The sequence below is a fragment of the Saccostrea echinata genome, unplaced genomic scaffold (genome assembly GCF_033153115.1).
Source record: "Saccostrea echinata isolate AGI-Se365-2 ecotype Australia unplaced genomic scaffold, CSIRO_AGI_Sech_v1 ptg000010l, whole genome shotgun sequence".
NCBI lineage: Eukaryota > Metazoa > Mollusca > Bivalvia > Ostreida > Ostreidae > Saccostrea > Saccostrea echinata.
Window position 1 is genome coordinate 8,522,851 of NW_026889759.1, and position 21,761 is coordinate 8,544,611.

Genomic DNA, 21,761 nt, shown 5'->3' on the forward strand with positions numbered 1-21,761 from the left:
ATATTAAAAATAAATGTTTAAATCAGATTAGTTATATATATATATATATATATATATATATATATATATATATATATATATATATATATATATATATATATATATATATATATTGGATTACTTCAGCAAAATATTGAATGGATTTACAGTTATGTCCCTTTTATGCTTTCTCTTCATTTGATTTTCTTAGATTGTTAGATGTCACATCACAAAATAATTTCTGTTGCAATTACTTTGGCATTTAACCTATGTTTTCGCTAAATAGACGGGACTAAATAGTAAAATTAAATATGGTTGAAAAAATATGTACAAATACATTTCTGTTCATTCATCTAACTTCAAACAATTACAGTATCTTTGATATATTAAAATGGGTGTATCCTTGTAAATTATCAACATTACATAATTTTTAAAGATTTTTTTTTTTCATTTATTATTATAAACTACATGTATATTATCTTTAATTGAAGGATTCTATCAAAAATCAGAGGTATTAAAGTTACATCTAAATGAACGGATTTTGAAAATCTTCATTTAAATTATTAATTTTACCTATTTTCAAATCAATTTTACAATGAAAAAAAATTTAATTGACTTATACGTTTTTATTAATTGTAGATAAGTTCGTTGATTAATGTACACATTTAGACGGCTACAACCATATGAAAACATTTGCCAGTCACTGAATACATTGTACGACATTTGGCTTGCCGTAGAAAGCAACTAAAACTACTCTTTAGTAATACATTTTAAATTAATATTATCTGATTGATGATTCTTTTTCTTGTATTACAAGGCGAAAATCTAGAACCAGTTCAGAATTGTTTTGTCTTAAGCAATTTATACACATTTTTCATACAATTGTTTTATGTGTTAAACTGGACCTTTGGCACTTAAAGAGGGATTAAATACTATATCACTTACAAGAAGATGTGTCTTCATTGCGATAATATCCTGTCTGCATCCTAGTTAAACATTAATATCAAAATTAATTAAAGGGCAATTATATAGTAAGTCATAGCTAAACCATAGCTTTTCTTAAACATTCAAAAAAAACATTGAAAATAAATAAATAAAAAAAATTCAGGAAATTTTCAGAGTCCTAATTTTGTTTCTACTATACCATTCGGAACAAAACTCATCATCACTATATACCCTTAAAAATCTCAATATCAATTAAATTAATCAAAAATCAAATATTTTCGTGGGGTCATATTTCCTGGTTTTTCGCCCATGGGCGAAATCTATCATCTGAGCACATTGGCTAGGAAAAAGCAGAAATTATTTTAGTATTGAAAAGATAGAATACAGATCGCAAATACCCCCCATCCCAACCGCGGGATAAGGAGGGACTGATTTCTTTACACTTGGATTTACACTACCTGAGGATGCTTCCATATTTCTTTGACTATTCACGGCTTTTTTCCCTATATGTTTGATCTATTGTGGCCCCACGAGGATCATGATTTGAACAAACTTAAACCTATACTATCTGCGGATGCCTCGAGGTAGGATGGGGCCATAATGGGCGATCAAAGTTTTACAAAGGAATATGTAGGAAATATCTTTAAAAATCTTCTTCCCAAGAACAGCAAATCCATGATTAGTCGAAATTTGAAAAAATTGAATCAACATTACCGAAGATGCTTCCATATAAAAATAACTAATCATGGCTTTGCTGTTCTTGAGAAAAAGATTTTTCCAATAAATTTCTATGTAAAAATTTGATTGCCTGTTAAGGCCCCACCCTTCACCCAGGGGTCAAGATTTATTTTAAAAAATTGAATTTACATTATCTTAGGATACCTCCGTATAAATATGAACAATCATGGCTATGCTTTTCTTAAGATGAAGATTTTAAAGATTTATCATATGTATTCCAATGTAAAACTTTGATCACCCAGTGTTGGCCTCTCCCTACTCCTGTGGGTCATGATTTTAACAAACGTTAATGTAAACTACCTGAGGATGCGTCCATATAAATATGACTGATCATGGTTTTCTGTTCTTGAGGAAAAGATTTTTAAAAGATTTTTCCTATGTATATGTATCTAAAACTTTGATCGACCATTGTGTCCCCTTCCTACCCCAGGGGATCATGATTTGAACAAACTTGAATCTACACTACCTGAGGATGTTTCCACATAAATATGACTGATTATGGCTTTCCTGTTCTAGAGAAGAAGGAATTTAAAGAGTATTTCCTAAGTTTTCCTACGTAAAACTTTGATTGCCTGTAGTGGTCCCACCCTACCCCCAGGGGTCAAAATTCAAACAAATTTGAATCTACACTATGTCAGGAAACTTTCACATAAGTTTCATCCTTTCTGGCCCAGTTGTTCTTGAGAAGAAGATTCCTAAATGACCCCACCCATTTTTACTTTTATTTAATTATCTCCCCTTGGAAGAAGGCATGGCCCTTCATTTGAACAAACTTGAATCCCCTTTACCCAAAGATACTCTCTGCCAAGTTTAGTTGAAATTGGCCCAGTGGTTCTGCAGAAGAAGATGACATTGTTAAAAGCTTACGACGACAACAACAACGAGAGAAAACAAATTTTGATCAGAAAGCTCACTTGAGCCTTCCACTCAGGTGAGCTAAAAAAAAATATTGGTTCGTGGGAATTCGATTTCATGATTGAAGAAGTGTTTAGTAGTTATATATACGAAATTTTACATTTCGTGGAGGACTTGAATTCAGGAGTGTCTTCATACCATGAAAAGAAGAAAAATTTAACCCATGAAAAAAGTGATTTTACAGTAAATCGTAGTGTATATGCAATTCTAAAAAAATTCAATTAACGCTTTTATATTCTTCTAACTTTGGGCCATATATTGTATTTCTTAACACTTGTATTATAATTCAATCATCCATATAAATATCGCTGATGATGTATAGCCATAATTAAAACATGCTCATGAAACGTTTGTTCACAGAAAGTCAAATGAGTATGGAAAAAATATATGCCATACCAAGATCGTACTCAAAAGGAATAAATGTACCTTATATTATTTAATGGATTTTTTTTCACTTATAAAATAATTGTTTCTCATTTTGTGACAGTATCTTTATATATCTATTAGGATACTTAAGTACAAAATTTACTTCTTCTTGGGTAGAAATTAAAATTATTGAATTGAGATAAGTTGAAAGACAAATCCTAACTAGTTATAATTGTAACGGGCACCGTTACAGATGTTCCCCAAACGCTCCCCAACTCCCTTTTGGTGTCTTATTTCCTGTAAGCTTCATTAAATAAGGCAATGAAGTATATTGGTCGTTTTTTCCATTTCACGCGCGCGCACCTGCATGCATGTGCAGTATGACCATGTCACCCCGTCTATACTATTAATGTATCTTTATATTCTCAGTATCAAAACATTTCATCAAAAATATATAAGTTCCGGCTATATCAAGTATACTGGTCATCTTAGCATTGCGCGCACGCGCACCTGCATGCATGTTCATAATGACCATGCCATCTTGTCTACACTTATAATATGTCTGTTTATTCTTAGTATCAAAGCTTTTCATCAAAAAATATAAAAGTTACGACTATATTAAGTATATTAATCATTTAACACATTGCACGCGCGCGCATGTGCATGCATGTGCATGATGTCCACATCATCTTGTCTACACTTGTAATATATCTGTATATTCTTAATATCAAAGCTTTTCATCAAAAAATATAAAAATTACGACTATATTAAATATATTGGTCATTTAACACATTGCATGCGCGCGCACGTGCATGCATATGCATGCAAGTGCATGATGACCATGTCATCCTGTCTACACTTTTAATATATATAAATATTTCGAGAATCAAATCATTTCATCAAAAAATATAAAAGTTACGTCTATATCAAGTAAATTGGTCATTTTATGATTTGCGCGTGCGCGCACGTGCATGCATGTGCACGTTGACCATGTCATCTTGTCTACACTTTTAATATATCCTTGTATTCTGAGTATCAAAGCATTTCATCAAAAAATATAAAAGTTACAGGTATATCATGTATATTTGTCATTTTACGCATTGCATGCGCACGCACGTGCGTGCACGTGCGCGCAAAATGACCTTCGTTCCGCAAATCTACATAACATACCTAGTAACCCTAAAAAGGTTTTAACTCAATTGGATGTGCAGTTTCCGAGAACACTCGCGGACAAAAAAGTACCGGAGAAGAAATAAGAATAAAAAAGAATAATAATAATAATAATAATAATAAGAAACCGAGTAAAAACAATATGTTCCCAAACTTCGTTTGGGGAACATAATTACGTAGGTATACTGGAGGGAATTTTTCCCAGTCACACGTTTTACTTACATTATGGTATAATGGAGTATATTACAGCTTTCCCCTATTTAATGCTCACCTGATTGCATAAGAAGGATGTTTTTTGATTCGGAAAACACATTAGGAAGACATTTACAACGCATTTAATTGGTAAAATGAAAAGTGAATCGTTAACTTTACAAAAAATCTTGTGGGTAAACAGTTATGTAAATGTATGAATTGTAAAAAGCATATCAAGTTAAATCAGAAGTTTGTGATGAGACTGTAGGTCTACTGATTAGTAATTAAACAGTTTGCAACTGGACTTGAAACACATTTTTTTTTTTTTACATTTACAGGATAACGTATCATGGCGGGTTTTTTTTTTATATCTTGTATCAAGTTTTAATAAAATCAAATCAAACACTAGAAAGAGTAAGATTTTGAAGTATTTCCAAAGATTATCCTTTTTAGTAGTCATGGTAACTCATACATAGAATTATGAATAGTCTACTTGTGAGTCTTGTTTTGTTGAAATTGTTGAACGAGTAACTTTCAAAAGAATGTCACATCTAAATCAATTTGAGTCACTTTGGCAACAATGATTATCGAAATCATACACCGATATTTAGAATTCTGGGGCCCTGATATTGTAGACCTGTGTATAAAGTTTTATTGAAAAAAAGAAACGACTGAAGAGAGAGTGCTATTGAAAAATAACATACTATTTAAAAAAATAATTAAGAGCCAAGGCAACAACATTCATCGAAATCAAACAAAATTATTTACTTTAATGTAATCTATTTGTATATCAATTGTAAGTGAAATCAAACAGAAACTGTATTAGGACTAGCATTTTAAAGAATTTCACAGAATTTTCTATTTTTAATAACCAGTTTGGAAAAATTTGTTTACAGACAGCCAGACACCTTACAAATTTTTCTAAGCTTCGATCAGTAGAGCCAAAAACTAAACATTCATTGTATGTCCTTTTGGAAGGTAAACAATATTAATGAAATGAATATTACATTGATACAATCCAATCCAGACGAAAACAAGATAAACTTTCACATCTCAGTTTTATTACTTTTAAACAGTCATTCTACGATAAATGGACCAATTCAGAGTATAAAACATGAAAAAAATAATTGTTTCAAATAGCAAAATGGACATCATAATTCTTCAAAGGACATATCAGTGAACTTGAAAACAAAGATCTGTCCACAAATCTGGTATCGTTAACTTTTTACAACAATTTCAATATACCACTGATTTTAAGGTAATGTTACGGAAGTTAATGCTTGATAAATTTTATTATTTTTTAAATAAAGCTGAATTTGACCAATTTTTCGTTTCTAATGTTCAGTGAAGAACGCTAAAGTATGATTCATGAAGTCTCGCATGAATCCGATATAAAGTTAAAATTTCGGGAAAAATATCGTTACGGAAGTTAATCGTTACGGAATTTAATTCCCAGCAATGAAAGTTAAAATTCTCTTCAATAGTTAAAATCAAAGTTTGTTTTAGGATATTAAACAAAAGAATGAAGCATTTTGATCCCAAAATAATGAAAAATTTAATACCTTTAATGCAAAAACTTTCCTGAATTACCGTTACGGAATTTAAATTTTTAGAGAGTTAACTGTTTTTGTTTAATTCATTTTGTTATGTCGAAAATGTAATCGTCTAAAATAGCTGACTCGCAACTAGAATCGATGATATAAGGTTCCGTGGTCACTTTAAGATGAAATTTCAGATTGAATCAGCATTGAAATTTCAGATTGAAAATTTAAAACAAAATCGTTACGGAAGTTAATCGATTTTAAGCGACATGCTATGATTTATCATGAAAGGAGATCCATGCATTTCTTTGCAAAAAATGGTTTGATTTCTTTTTGTATATCATAAAAAACTTTTTTTAACATTCGTTGCAATCTATTGGAAACGATTTTACGGCTGAAAATTTCATCTTGATTTGTAAATAAATGAAGAGCGACATTAAGATTTGCAGTGGAATACGTTTTTCAACATTACATTACGTTCATATCAAAACTTCAACTGCATATATATCGGTAAATATTTACAAAACCATGTGTGTATGTTAAGTCTTAGAGTTGAAATCGATCTTTAAATTTAAAGTTTAGATATTACAATGGTAAATTTGTAAGCGACACAAAAAATTCTTAATTGGTCATGTTTTTGTAGAATGACTGTTTAAAAGAGCTCACTTGAAGAATCAGTTCATTTTTTCTACAAAATAATTCAAGTTTGCTTCAATAAGGTTAAAACATGTACTTTGTAATTATTTATTTATTTATAATTTTATTTATTTATCAATTCGTTTACTGTTGTTCAGATACTAGGAGGTATCTGCCAACAATATACACATACAATATCACACGATACTTGTGTATTGTATATAAAATGTCATTCTGATATTCACTAGAAAAATATCAAGGAATGTACAATATAAACATTCTCCATCAAGTACTCAAGTTTCAACTGAATAAGAGTAAATTTTCAGGTTCTTCAAACTGCATATTGGATAGAGTGAGATTACCTACATAAAGTTATTTTGACTTTTCTTTCGCAAAAAAAAGCATTTATGAACTAAACTAGACTGAAATACTATATACATTTAGTAAAAATCAGCCTTAAAAAATCACCGAACATAAATTCAAAAGGAAACATTCTATAGTCAAGTTGCAGAAGATTCTATAGACTAATAATTTAATTTTGTTTGTATTCTAGCCTCTGATTGGTTAATATCCAAAAAGGAACACAAATTATTTCTGTATAACCTGGTTTGGTATGGGGACACACCCCCTTGACAACCAGCTGAATCATCTGTATCCATACAATCCTCTCATTTCCAGTCCTCGGGATTGATGGAAAATTCCAGATTTAATAAATGTACCTTTAATTTCAAACGATAATTCGATCTTACCACATGTAACCAAACAACATGGCAGCTTGGCCTATGTATCAGTTTTTACCTCCCCTCGCTTCCCATCACTTCCGTTACTTCCGTTACTACGGTTGTATTATTGAGCGGCAAATTTGAACTAATAAAAAGTAACGAAATTTTAAACCCATATTTATTTAATAATTTTAAAATTAAATTATAAGGAATGACTCTAATTCTTGGCCAAATTATTCGAGTATAACCTGGTTTGGGTCAGTTTACGCTGTTTTATAATCCGCTTCGCGGATTATAAAGCGTAAACTGACCCAAACCAGGTTATACTCGAATAATTTGGCCAAGAATTAGAGTCATTCCTAAAATACTATTACCATGCATAAATATTTTAAACAGAGTTGGATTTTGTAAATCATTTATGGAATGTTTATAAGTAAATTTTTTACAATTATCTTTACGTCAATGTACACAGCCTTATAGCATGGTACATTTAATACAAGTGCTGCACTTATTTTTGCTGTTTTATATTAACACAGATAAATTTGCAACATTTGCTCACAATAATTAAAGGCAATATATGTTTCACGTATGTAAATCATATATTGCACTATTCCCTATTAACATGTTTAACATATTAAGAGGAGTATAGTAACAGACGGACAGTCTTACATCACATAAAACCTCTTGGTCTTTGATCAGTAGAGTTTAAACCATGTATAATACAAATGTCATGTTTAAAGGTAAAAGAAATATCAATAAAATAGGCATATATTAATGAATGATATATTGACATAACCCAAAGGAAACCCATTTAAATTTGCACATCTCAGCACATAATGGTACCTCATACCACCTAGTAGAATAATTAATTCAATTTTATTACATCATAATGAAAGTGTTTGGATTCAATAAAGGTTGTGCTTAGTAAACATTTATAGATTAATTTAATTATCTTATTTATTATTTATTTATTTATTATATTTAACTTTTTAATTTTTTTATTTAGACACTAGTACGCATCTGGATAACAACACACAAGGTCAACAATATACGATAAACCACGATACTAATACATTGTATTTGAAATTGCAAATTACAATGAATAGTATAAGCAATAGTCATCAGTTGTAAAAGACTTGGGTTTTCAATTTTGAATTGGTTGAAATTTTCATTTTTTTAAAAAGATAAAATAATTTGCTTTCTTTCCGAATAAAGATGATTTTGAGCTGCATTATAAGAAATAATAACTGGGCTTCAAATATCTCCAAAGATAAATTCAACAGGAAGCATTATACAGATGACCCGTCAGACTTTAATACAAGTATCAGAGTATAATTTTTTCCCCTTTAAAAAGGGGGTCCATAGGCCTTGACAATCACTTGAACATAATGAGTTTCTTAACCTATGGCCACTTTAGCCCCTTCTGAAGTATATGATTGGGGTAGACCCTGTAATCATTAACATATCCAAACATCTAGTATAGCACACTGTATAATGAACTTAGCTTCACCTGACGCTTGGCTCCTGGACCCTAGGGACATTAATTTAATTTTGTTTGTTGAGGGCTAGCTGCTCATTGATTATAAAAACAATTTGCCTCCTCTTTGTCAACAAGTAACTGATTACGATTTTCAAAGGCGTAATAATGTATACTTTCAATATATGACCTACTAATTATAAGCCACACCCTAGTGTGAAACATGGGGCATGAATTTTTGTAGAAAGTTGAGTGTCAATTATGGTCATAAAACTGTTTTATGACCTTACATTTCATGACGAAAGAAGAAAATTTTTAAAGGTGTAATGTATTTTCAATATTTGACCAACTTAGCCCCTTCCTGGACCTTAAACTATGGGCCCAGCGAACACGAATTTCCAAAAGAAATGGTAGAGAGAAGTGTTTGTTATGAACATGGTAATAGTTTGCCTACTTAGTATACATAATTACAGGAAAAAAAACTGTAAAAGATGGTATGTAATTTTTATAATATACGACCACCGAAGCCCCATCACAAAGTCTGACCCATGGACCCATTGGCCAAGAATTTCACATTTTCGGTCAAAAGTTGATTACTCTTTTAGTAATGCGAAGAATTTGCCTAATAGGTGCCTATTAGTAAAGAAAAAGATTTTAAAAGATACAGTGTATAATATATTTCAATATATGACTAACTTCGCTCCACCCTGGAGCCTGAACCCTGAGGCCATGAATTTCAAAATATTGGTATAGGGTTCGTTGCTCACAGTTTGAGTGCTTAATATCCAGTAGTAAAGAAGAGTGCATCAATGTTGATGGTTCTGGCCTCATCCCTCATGCCCCAGGGAGACAGTGACCATGTAATTTATCATTTTTGTTTCCCTTTGCCCATATGTTCTAAATAACAAAATTGATTAAAATTGGTTCAGCCATTCCAGAGAGAAAAGCTAAAAAATGTTAAAAATTCTACAACTGAGCATGATACATGACAATGGACAAAATTTTAAGATTGCATCAGTTTTGATGGTTCTGGTCTATCCCTCAGACCCCATGGAGACAGAGACCATTTACTTCACACTTTTATTTCTCATTCCCAGTGTCCAAAAATGCTATAAAAAACTGATATTGGTTCAGCCATTCCAAAGAAGAAGCTAAAAATGTTCAGACAAGATTTTCAAGATTGCACCAATTTTGAAGGTTTTGCCCCCATCCCTCAGTCCCCAGCGAGTACAGACAACGTAGTTTATATTTTTGGTTTTGAAATGTCAATTTGATTGAAATAACGATAACAAATATGATTGAAATTGGCTCAGCCATTCCAGAGAAGCTGAAATGTTCAAAAGTTTACAACCTATGAACAACACATAACGACGGACAAAAACAGCAATAGATCACCTAAGCGACGCAGGTGATCTAAAAAAAAAAGTTGTGGGTATTGTAAATCAAAATTGTGTGTTATTTTAATTCAATAATCTTCTTGTCACTGTAAGAAGCCTTATATAATTGTTGTTTTATTTTTTACCGTTTAACACAGGTAAAATTGAAAATATGCTTTCCATAAAGAGAGGAAGAAATTTCTACCATATGTTCAAAATATACCAAGCTTATTAGCAGTATGCTTAAGAAGAGTGATTGGAAAAATTCTTCACAGGCAAACGGACATCTAACCATCGCATAATTCTTGTGGTCTTTGACCACTGTCATTGCATATCCTTATCTGGTCTTCGAGCTACTGCCCTATTGAGTTTTAAAAAAAAATATATGACAAGAGGCCCAAGGGCCTTGAATCGCTCTTCTAAAAAAACTGTACAACCTATCACTTTTATTTGAAGTCTCTAAGTAACCTGTATATTTAGATAAACCCTTGAAATTCCAATTCACACTCTGAGAACCCAAGATGATTCTTAGCCAATTAGTACCTAAGAGTTGGTCATGATGACCCACTTATCACGTGTCATTCTCTGAGGACCCATCTACTAAGTTTGATGATTCTAAGCCAATTATTACCTAAAATATTTTTTTAAAATTATAACCATAAAATTTTATAAGTAGGACAAAGAGACCTACTTTTCAAATGTTGTACTCCAAGCACCCAAGATGCATCAACTGACAAAGTTTAATGATTCCAAGCCAATTAGTACATGAAATATTTAATTAAAGCCATAAATTTTCAAAAGTAGGTCACAGTGACCTACTTTTCAGTTGTTGTACTCTGAGGACCAAAGATATATCGACTGACAAAGTTTGATGATTCTAAGCCAATTAGTACCCAAATATTTAATTTAAAATTTTTAAAAGTAGGTCACAGTGACCTACTTTTCAGTCAACCTACTCCGAGGACCCAAGATGCATCAACTGATAAAGTTTGATGATTCTAAGCCAATTCCCCCTGAAATATTTAATTTAAGCCAAAAATTTTCAAATGTAGGTCACCCTGACCTACTTTTCAGTTGTTGTACTCCAAGGACCCAAGATGCATCAACTGACAAAGTTTGATGATTCTAAGCCAATTAGTACCTGAAATATTTAATTATAGTCATATAAAATGAAAAGTACGTCACGGTGACCTACTTTTCAGTTAACCTTTTTTGAGGACCCAAGATGCATCAACTTACAAAGTTTTATGATCATAGGCCTTAAAATGTCTAAATTATTCCTCTAAAACGCTTTGAAATCGAATGCCTACAAAGTTCAAAAAGTAGGTCACTGTGACCTACTTTTTAATAATTATGTTTCATGGCCCCAAGATACATCATCTTACAAGATTTAATTATTCTAAACCTCTCGGTATTCGAATTAATGACCTTAATTGTTTTGAAAAAGATTAGCCATAAAGTTCAAAAAGAAGCTCAAGGTGACCTACTTTTTAGTTGACGTACTTTGAGGACCCAAGATACATCAACTGACAAAGTTTGATGATCATAGGCCTTAAATTGTTCAAAATATGCCTCTAAATCATTTTGAAAGAGAATGGCCGCAAAATTTAAAAAGTAGGTCACCATGACTTACTTTTGAGTCAACATGATATGAGGTCTTTAGACGCATCAGCTGACAAGATTTGATGATCATAGTCCTTATAGTAAGCAAAATATCAACATTTTAATAAAATGTAATTTTTGGTCAATTTTTAAGTGACCTTGAGACAACGCCCTTTGCCCCAGGGTAAATCCCCGTGCAAATTTTAATCTACAACATATCCTCATCCTTTTGTGTAAGTTTGGTGATAATCTACCCAGTGGTTCTTGAGAAGAAGATTTTTTAGCAACCAGTACTTTTGTTTCTATTTTCCAAATTATCTCCCCTTGTTTAAGGATCACTCTAGTTTTAGTATAAAAGGGAGCCCTTGGGCTAAGAATACCCTGTGACAAATTTGACAATAATTGGCCAAGGGGTTCTTGAGTTATGGCCCATATTCTTAAAAGTTTACGCACACCGCACACCGCACAAATGGCCATAGCATTAGCTCTTTGAGCCTTTGGCTCAGAAGAGCTAAAAATACATATCGTGATCGAAGGTAAAAATAACAAAATATTAAGAGATACAATCCAAATCAAAACCGTAAAACTTTCATATATCATCATATCAATCGGTATACCATATTAAAAATGCACATCTGCTAGTACTTGGTAGACTAATGAATGCAATTCTTATTACATCATAAATGAAGTTTGAATTTTCAAAAAGGTTGTCCTTAGATACTGTTTATTTATTGATTGATGATTTTATTGTTACAGAGACGCACATTTAACAATATACAAAATAATAAATCAATACTGAATATTGGATTTTACCTGGCCAGTTGCTTGCAATGAACAATACTGGCAATGATAATTACAACAGATTTGAATTTCAGCTAATTTTTTTTAATATGTAAATTTTTAAATTGTTCAAAATGCGTTGGATAAAATTTAGATACTTGGAAGAGGATAGTTTGCTCTTTTCGCAGAAATTAGCTTTTTTGAGCTGTATTTAAATATCAGCAAATAGGAAATATATTGTAGAATAGTTATAGAATATCTATTAGACAAATATACTAGTATAAAAGTAAATATCAATAAGGTTTTTTGTTTTAAACAGGACTTGAGTTTGTAAATCACTTTTGGGAAATTTAAAACATAACCTCTTACTATAATCTTCATGTTCATAGCCTTATACATTTGCTGTATTCATTTCTGCCCATTTTGTTTGTTGTTTATAACGTCCCTCTCAAGAATTTTACATTCATAAGGAGACGCCACCACTTGCCCTTGGAGGGCTGCACTTTAGATTTATACTCGGCACTAAGTGCCATTAAACAGTGAGGGATCTTTTTCGTGCCAGCACCTACTGCGACGCGGGACCTCGATTTATACGGTCTCATCCGAAAGACCGGTCTCCGCGTCCCACAGTGAGATTCGAACCCGCGACAAAAGGATCAACACCCTATACAGATTTTTAAAGCAAACGCTGTAATCATTGCGCCACGCAGGCGACTCTGCCATTTTGTATACACGGGTATAACTGCAATATGAGGTCACTTTAGCAGCAGTTTGCTTAACATATATTTCAAACATATTCCCATCTGCATATTGTTGAACATACGTCGTTTTGCATTTGCTAAAGCTATAAAAAATATTTTGGGGTTTAAATAAAGTTTTCAACATGTTTAGCATATGCATGTATGTTGCTTGTTTTTATGTAATGAATCTACTTCTGTTGAAAATACATTGTACGTGTTTTATGGGTTTTTTTTTAAACAAATGTTGAATACATCATGCAATTTTACCTGCGTAAGAAGGATACGGTGAAATCAATTTAAATAATGAACAGATGATGCGTTCAAAAAACTATGAATTCGAAATGGCTTGAAAGTGTTTTTTTTTAATATCAACAAAAAAAAATCTGATACAAAAATCAACTCTGTATACAATAAAGTATTAGGCAATAGGAATTAACTGTATTTTCCTTTACCATTACAAAAACCTTATACAGGAATGTGTTTTGAATATCATTTCCAAAATATTTTCTGAGAAAATTCCAAGTATTATTATTCTTAAGTATGTGTATGTGAAATGAAAAAGTATTATAAACATAATCCAAAGATAATCGCGAATTTCTTTTTTCCTCACAGAATACATATACACAATGTAGTCACTATCGTAAGTGGAATTCTTCAATGCATACTTTATATACCTGTAGAAGCTTTCAATTTACAAATACATGTATATGTCAGTTATTCTACGGAAATTTTAAGACTGACTACCTAGATGTCAGTCATATTTTGCGTACTGGAACCAATTCACAATATTCCTCTTTTTTGATAGGGAAGAAGAATCTTCATCTACTAAAATTAAGTTTTCTTTTTTTTCTTTTTAATAATAGATAAGTCAGTTGGCATGCCATACCAGCAGGTTTTTCCATAAACAGCGTTGTGTTTCATAAATGTTTATAACAGAACAATAAAAGACATGAGTAATGTTTATTTCAAACATACAGAGAATTTATACCTTTCCAGGAATCCAGATTCTGTAAACCGTAATTTTGCACCTGTTTACCTTTTCACATCTGACCCACGTGTTCCGCATGAGGAACTGAGTAATCAATGCTATTTATTTCTAGTTCCACGACTAAAGGCTTGAACAGGTTTCTAACAATTTCAAATTCCCTTGGTTTTAGCCTATTCCCACTCAGTATTAGACTCTGCAATACAGGTTTATAACATTCGCCATGTCTTTCTCTGCATGTCTGTATTTCTTTTGCACTTTTTATGATGTCTTCAATTTTCATCCAGTTATACCTTAGGGGAAAATAGGAACATACCTATGTTACTCTCATCATGAAAATCAAAGAGAGATAAATCCTGTTGGCTAGAATATACATACCCAATATTTAAATGTTGCAAGGAAAGTTGTCCTTCACTGCACAATAGCTGCAAAAAGTGGCATGCACTAGCACCTATAATTTAAAAAAAAAATTACTTTATCAGTAACATTAATAAAGTATCCTAGGCCTCCCCTTTGCATTTTGGATAGACGAACGTAAAATTCAGTTAAGTCAAGCCCGTAGCAACGGTTTCAAAAGTTGGGGGGGGGGGACTTCCCAAAAAATCTGAAGAGCAAAACAAAAAAAAAACTAACTAAACTGACCAAAAAAGGGGGTGGGGGCAACGTCCTATAATAATCTGACAAGCAAAAGAAAAAAAGGAAGGAAAGATAAGAAAAGAAAAGACCTTATTAACTGTACAGATTCTTTTGAAATCTGGAATTTGCCAGTGCTCGACCTTAGAGATACATAAAGTGTGTGTGAGGGGGGAGGGGGCAACCAGCATCTAAAGGAAAATATACTATAGCAAAAAACTATACTCAGAAAAGTGGGGGAGCCCCCCCCCCCCCCCGAGCTCTACGAGTCGGTAAGTTCAACTTGTTCTTGGTTCTACATATTCTGAAAATTTAAACACATATATTTACCGTACTTAAAATATGAGCTACAGATTTTTACGTATTCGTCACGTCGCAGATTTTACCGTGATTTCATGATAGTTCCAAGTAATCACTCCAAATTGATATCAATTTACAATACTTTGAAATGAAATTTTGTTGACCAATAAATTAAAGATTGTTTTATAATATGTGCGATTTTATGTGTTTTTGTCATCAACTATTTCTTCTGTGTAACAAGTCCGCGTAATTTTTTAACAGCCCCTGTATAAGTTTATAATTATGTTTTCATCTGAATATTCTAAGTATCTGAATTTTGACATTTGTTCAACATTATTTCAAACACTTGATGAGGATATGATTAAAACATATTAAAAATACTGCTAAATTGCTTGAAAATGGGAAAAAAACATGAAAATTACACACCTGATGAACTTATAAAAGTACATTTGTTCTCATAACAAATTTAAATACTAGTATATTTACATGTAAAGAGACTTCAGGTATTTTCAAAAGAGAATTGTTTTTGTAATATTTCAAAATGATTTACATATGTGCATTGAACCCTTTCATCAGTATAATCTTTTAAGCACTTTTAAAGTACAAATGACCACGAGAATTAGCTCAACTGATATTGTAACGTCTTTAAAAGATGGATTTCACAATACCAGTATTACTTGTTTGACCATAAATTAATGTCTTCCTTTCTGTTCCTTTAACAGAATAATTCCTACATTAATTTTACTATCATATTGGCTACAGCTGTTTAACTTTTGAATATGATTTCATTTTTACTTTTTTGACTTTTTTCCCAACATTTTGCCTTATTTGAGGAATGCCCCAATAATCTGTGGAATTTAAAGTCTCAAATTACAGTGGTGTTTTTAGATAAAGTTGTTTTTCCATCACTTTAAACTAAAAGAGACAAATATGCTTTTAATATTTTTTTATATAAATCTAACAATTTTGTTACAGAATTTAAATATCAGTATACACCTTAAATCACACTGATTGTGCAACCCCAAATGTATGTAAAAAGGGGGAATTTGATGACCTTCCTAGCTCTCCTTGAAAATTACATCTAAAAATTAAGAAAATCAAAAAAATGAGCAATTTGAGGTAATCATGTCAAATTATCAATCTCCAGCATTTAAAACAGGACATTTTACAGTTAAAGTTCAATACAAAATTTACAGAAAATGTCACCTTTTTGGTGGATGCATGGTGTAGAAATTTGCAGAAAATTGAGATCCCAACTCTCATAAACACTTCAGAAATGCAGAAAGGTGAAATATATAAAAACATCAAACAACTTTTATCAAGAATGGCAGACTCTTACACTTCAGGGCTTAAAGTTTGAATCTTATTAGGCAAGATACGACATCCGATTAGACAAGGTTCAGTGTACTATAAAGTTATTCTAACTATCTCTTAACCATTTTATTATATATTAGATGCAGCAAGGAAGCTCCATTGCATGCAATGAATTCAGGTTATTAGTACAGGCAAAGTATTTTACTCATTAGTAAGTTCCATATTTAAAAAATTACAATAAATATGCGTTAGGTTTTACTTCTCAGGGAATACATGTACATTCAATTTTTGAATTTGACCCTGTTTCCACATTTGAATGTAATTTGCTGCACATACTCTGAAATTAAACATTTTTTTTTTTGGTCAAAATTGGAGGAGATTAGCAGAGTATCTGACTTATTGGGAAGCCCTTGCATTTCACCATGCTTAAAATATTTCCATAAAGTCATAATTACAGTACTGTTGTATTACCGGTATCACGTTTTTAGTGTTAGACTGCTGGTAAAGTATCCTCTGCTCCTTTTATTTAATTCATAGAGAAAACTGTACTACACAGTCACACTTTAAAAATAAAGTTTATTCACAAATATTGATTAGAAACACTGTTCATGAAAGTTTTGTAACACTACTAATCAAACAATAGGAATGTGAGTCAATTTGAAGTAAAAACATTTAATAAGATAATTTTCCATTTTGTTGGCTTTCTTGTTCTCACTACAGCTTTTCAAAACACATTACCAGGAACATTTTTTTTTGCTATTTTCTTACCTAAATGATTATTCTTCATTGACAGTTCCTTCAGCTTTGGATGATTCTTCACAGCTGACACAAAAGCTTGGTCACTAACTTTATAATCAAAATGAAAAATATATCTTTATCCACACATTGCTGACATTAATGTGAACATTAATATATATTTTTTCACATTTTAAATTTGGTTGAATAAATTGTTACAGCTTTCAAAATAAAGTTTTTGACATTTCTAAAATTTTAAAATCTTAAATTTTTCTTTATTTTTAATAAAACTAAGTTGATATGTAATTTCTTACCAAACTGTGGTCTAAGTCTGCTGTAATTCATGGTGAGGGTTTTGAGTGTTTTGACTTTCAACAAGAAATTAAGAAGCTCTGACTCCACATCAGAATCTGCCACTAAATTTCCACTAAGTCCAAGCATCTGGAGCTGTGGTCTCTCTGTGAAGAGGTGCATGTTTACTAAAACAAACTCCAATACAAACCCAATTTATACCATTATGTATTCTGATTTTCTTTTTAAATTTTAGTCAACCATAATGTTTTAATTTTTCTTGTACATTTTCATTACAGTAAAACATGCTTATATAAAGTAACTGGGACAACTAATTTTGATTCATCTTAAACATAATTTGTTAAATCAGATGTGTTTATGATATGTTTAAGAACTACAAGGAATGAAAATCACTTTGCTATAAGCCTGAATTATTATAAGCATCTTAGCTGTAACCACGTTTTACTGTATTATGCTACATATTGATGATGACCAAGTTCTTGAACTGACCTGACAAAGCCTGCAGAAGCTGACAAACTTGACTTTCTTGGAGAAAGCAGCCATTCAGCTTCAGATGAGTTAATGCCCTGTCATATTTGATAAGTGTTGTTAGAGCCTCTAATCCAGTAGAATGGAAAGTATTCATACTGAGATTCAACTTCTTCACTCCATATTGGGTTTCTGAAGGTATTGTGTATGATTATTACTTAATTAAAATTTAATGGATCAGTATCTATATACATGTACTTCATTGAAATTATAAGGTACAAAATAGTATTCATTCTAATCCAATGATGCATTTACATTATCTAAAGCATATAAAGTAAAACTTGTCTAATCTGGACATCACTGTTTTCCCCGAAATTTGTCAGAATTTGACAACTTTCCAGATTAGACAACACTTTAAACAATTGAATCTCTTTAAAGGAGCTAAAATTTTTCATTGTAATAGGCCAGATTTCTCAATATACAACATCCAGGATTAGACAAATTTTGTACACGGATATACAAGTCACTCTTTTTTTTTTTATTTGGAACAGATATCAATGCAATGTTACCTTTGTATTTTTCTGTAGAGAGCACAGACAGGGGAGAAGATGATGCCTGGATATCAACAAGTTCCAATGCTTGTCCATTTGTTCTATATCAAGAAACCATAGACATAAAATTAAAAACTTTGAGATACATTTCATCAGATCAATTAATGAAGATTGGTGAAATGTTAAATTATGTAAGATTTATTTTTTCTTCTCTCTCTCCCCTTAACACTAATCTGTCTTCTCATATAAGCCTCAAATTACATCAGAACAATCTTTGCTCAGAGAAAATTTAGTAAACATACTTGAAATGGTTTTGTAGAACACTAAGAAGTCGTGGGTAGAACTGGTCTGATAAATAACAGTCATCCAACATCAGATGCGAAATCTGATGATTACGAATTTTGTCTAGCAGAGCATTCATGATAAACTCACCATCAATAGCTGAAAACCATAGAGATAAGAATTCTATTATTTACCTCTCAAAAAGGAATTTCATTTAACTGTACAGAAAAAAGACAGAAAATTAATGTTTTTCTAGTATTATACACATATATGTACCACTTACTAGCATGTGATAGGCTAATTTTTCTTAGATCATTCCAATTAGGCAGAACTCGAAGAAGCCCTGTCAGATTGGCACACGTTACTGAAAAAGAAGAGAGCCCTTTCACAGGATGTTCAGAATCTACTTGACTGACAAAGACGTCCACTAATGGTACTGGAGGCTGTGGAAAACGCTGCCTGGGATTCATTCTCATGATAGGTTGAACAGCTACATCATACAGATCACTATCATTGCTAATAGATCTGTCAGCCATATAGCTGCCGCAGACACTGAATGCAGATATGTCTTCCATTTCCAGATGTGCATCTATCTCATGGTCAACAAAGTCTTCCTCTTCATAAGAGAAGTCTTCTGACACTGCTGCAGTCATATTTGCTGAGTTTCCCGTAGAGGTTGAAGGCTGAGATTCCTCTTGCTGACCTCCAGTAAAGTCAATGACATCAACAATTCTAGGTACTTCCTTAGTTGTGGTTATACTCACAATAGATTCATCCAAGGAGTCATCTAATCTCACACACACTTTTTTACTCACAGGTAAATCATACCCTGAATCCAAAATAACCGATGTTGTGAAGCTACTGGACGTTTCCTCAAGGGACTCTCGTGGACGCTTTTTTGGCCTTTTTGGAGGAGGGGTATCATTCTTCACAATTCTATTTACAGTAACACCTGCACAAATCTTTAGTAAATCATGTAGATTTGTTTGGGATAATGTTGGAGTAATTGAAGAAAAGTTAGCTTCTTCTAGTTTTCCTTTGTTAATAAGATTCCATAGCAGTGTTCTCACACCATCGTAGTATGTATCATTAACAACATGAAGATTGACTGTTTTTGTAGCATCTAGCAGACGATCAAGCAATTCTCTCTGACAACAAATCCAACTACACTGAGAGCCTACCAGGCTCACAGATTCTGCGTATTGAGCATAATGTATGAGTTCATTGATGTACTTTGCGGACTGAAGTGATGTATTTGTTACAATATTCCATGGTTTCATTTTGTGCAGAGGACAATTCAGTAATCCAATAGGATCTGCAAGCCAAGAGTTTTTTAAAGTGATATTATAAATACTCAGATGTAAAATTGATTGATAAAACTTTAAAAATTACTTACAATTAATCAACATCCAATTCAGAATTACATGAAGAAAAACAAAATAATTTTCAGATCTGGACATAATGAATAAATGTTTTAAAAGGTAGAGTATATTTGGAATAATATATAACATGGATTGTATGCCTCTTCAAGATATCATCTTTAACACATATTTTATGATATTCGTCACATTAACAAGAATTAGCAAGTTATCAAATTGAAACCATATTTCAATGCAGAAACACACCAATGAAAGTGTTAATTGTTACAAAAATCATAAGAGGTTGGTAAGAAGTCATTCTGGCAAGATCTACAATTATCATTAACTTAAAGGACTTATCGCATGTTTCTAAATTATTTGAAATTAGAAGCGTAAAACGTTCCTTATCACCACAGTTTATAAATTTTGTGTTTTTTCTGCGGATAAACCGCGGTAATTAACCAATTATTGACTCAAATGAAAACCGCTGAATTAAAAATCTAAGTTAATTAGATAGCGATCACGTGACCCTGTGACGTCAAAGGCGACAATGGCTGATCAGCTCTTCGCGTAAATCTTACTAAAATGTACGCGATACAACCTGAATTTTCTGCGTTATGGACGACCAAATCACTGATTTTATCGATATGAAATTTAATGTCCAACCTTATATTTTAGAAATGTCAGCGAGAAATAATCTAAAAAATACGTTAACATTGTAAAAATAACAGCGACGATAGCGAGGGAGACGCGGCGAATACGAAGAAACTCGCCATCACAATACAATTTGATTTGTCATTTTATCACATGTATTAACTTATTTGATTCACAAATTTAATATTACATAACTCTGTTATTCTTCCTTTTTTAACATAATTTTAATTTATGCAAGTATACTTTCATATGTTTTGTAAAGGATGGCGGTGTTGAAAAATAATTTTCCGATCACGAAACATTGCCGTAATCAGACCTACATATTTTAAATGTTTGGAATAAAAAAAACGAAAATATCTCAAAATTCTTATACCTTAGAACTAGTTAATGTTTCTATAGTAATTGAAAATCACGTTAGGAATTAATTTTTTCAGCATTTTTCATAATTAACCTGCATTTGTCGTTGATAACTTCGTAAATAGTATGCAACTTCTCATCTCTCTATCACTGAATTGTCGCCTATGACGTCAGAGCAGTATTTCGCCGAAATCCGACTGAAATATGCATATTGCCGTATTTGAATTTCAACTCTCAATATCTCTTAAAATATGCTTTCAACAACGTTTATTGTATTCAGAATTTTAATAAACAAGGTTGTAGATAATATTTTTCATAAAATTAAGATTTTTGAAAAATCATGCAATAAGTCCTTTAAATCTTCAGAACTTAAATTTATGGTGTACTGATATGCCAACTCCCTCACTCCCCTTTTAATAAAGGCATAAAGAAAGTGAAGACTATAGGACTAGGCAATTAGAGTACATGGAAGCTAGGACACAGCAAGGGCAAGAATGTGAAGACAAACAAAGGAATAGGACCAACATCACCCTCATCAGATTGTCACCCTTACACTTTTCCTCCCTCACATTCTTATCCTTGCATTTCCTGGCTTTATTACAAACAAGCAACAATCCACAAACATGTAAAATC

The 21,761-nt window shown here is 31.9% G+C and overlaps 1 protein-coding gene across 4 annotated transcripts in view; it reads right to left on the minus strand.

Annotated features, from left to right (window-relative positions):
- Window positions 1-14,124: 14,124 nt before the first annotated feature.
- LOC133184308 (uncharacterized) overlaps window positions 14,125-21,761 on the minus strand; it is a 29,843-nt gene continuing 22,206 nt past the window's right edge. For all 4 annotated transcript variants that reach the window (XM_061319324.1, XM_061319327.1, XM_061319326.1 and 1 more), the window contains 8 exons: window positions 19,043-20,074; window positions 18,780-18,918; window positions 18,496-18,578; window positions 17,948-18,118; window positions 17,461-17,604; window positions 17,180-17,257; window positions 14,543-14,615; window positions 14,125-14,457 (listed from right to left, as the gene is read on the minus strand). In XM_061319324.1, coding sequence (XP_061175308.1) covers window positions 14,220-14,457; window positions 14,543-14,615; window positions 17,180-17,257; window positions 17,461-17,604; window positions 17,948-18,118; window positions 18,496-18,578; window positions 18,780-18,918; window positions 19,043-20,074 — 1,958 coding nt within the window. In that variant the 3' untranslated portion in view covers window positions 14,125-14,219. The remainder of the gene's footprint in view (window positions 14,458-14,542; window positions 14,616-17,179; window positions 17,258-17,460; window positions 17,605-17,947; window positions 18,119-18,495; window positions 18,579-18,779; window positions 18,919-19,042; window positions 20,075-21,761) is intronic.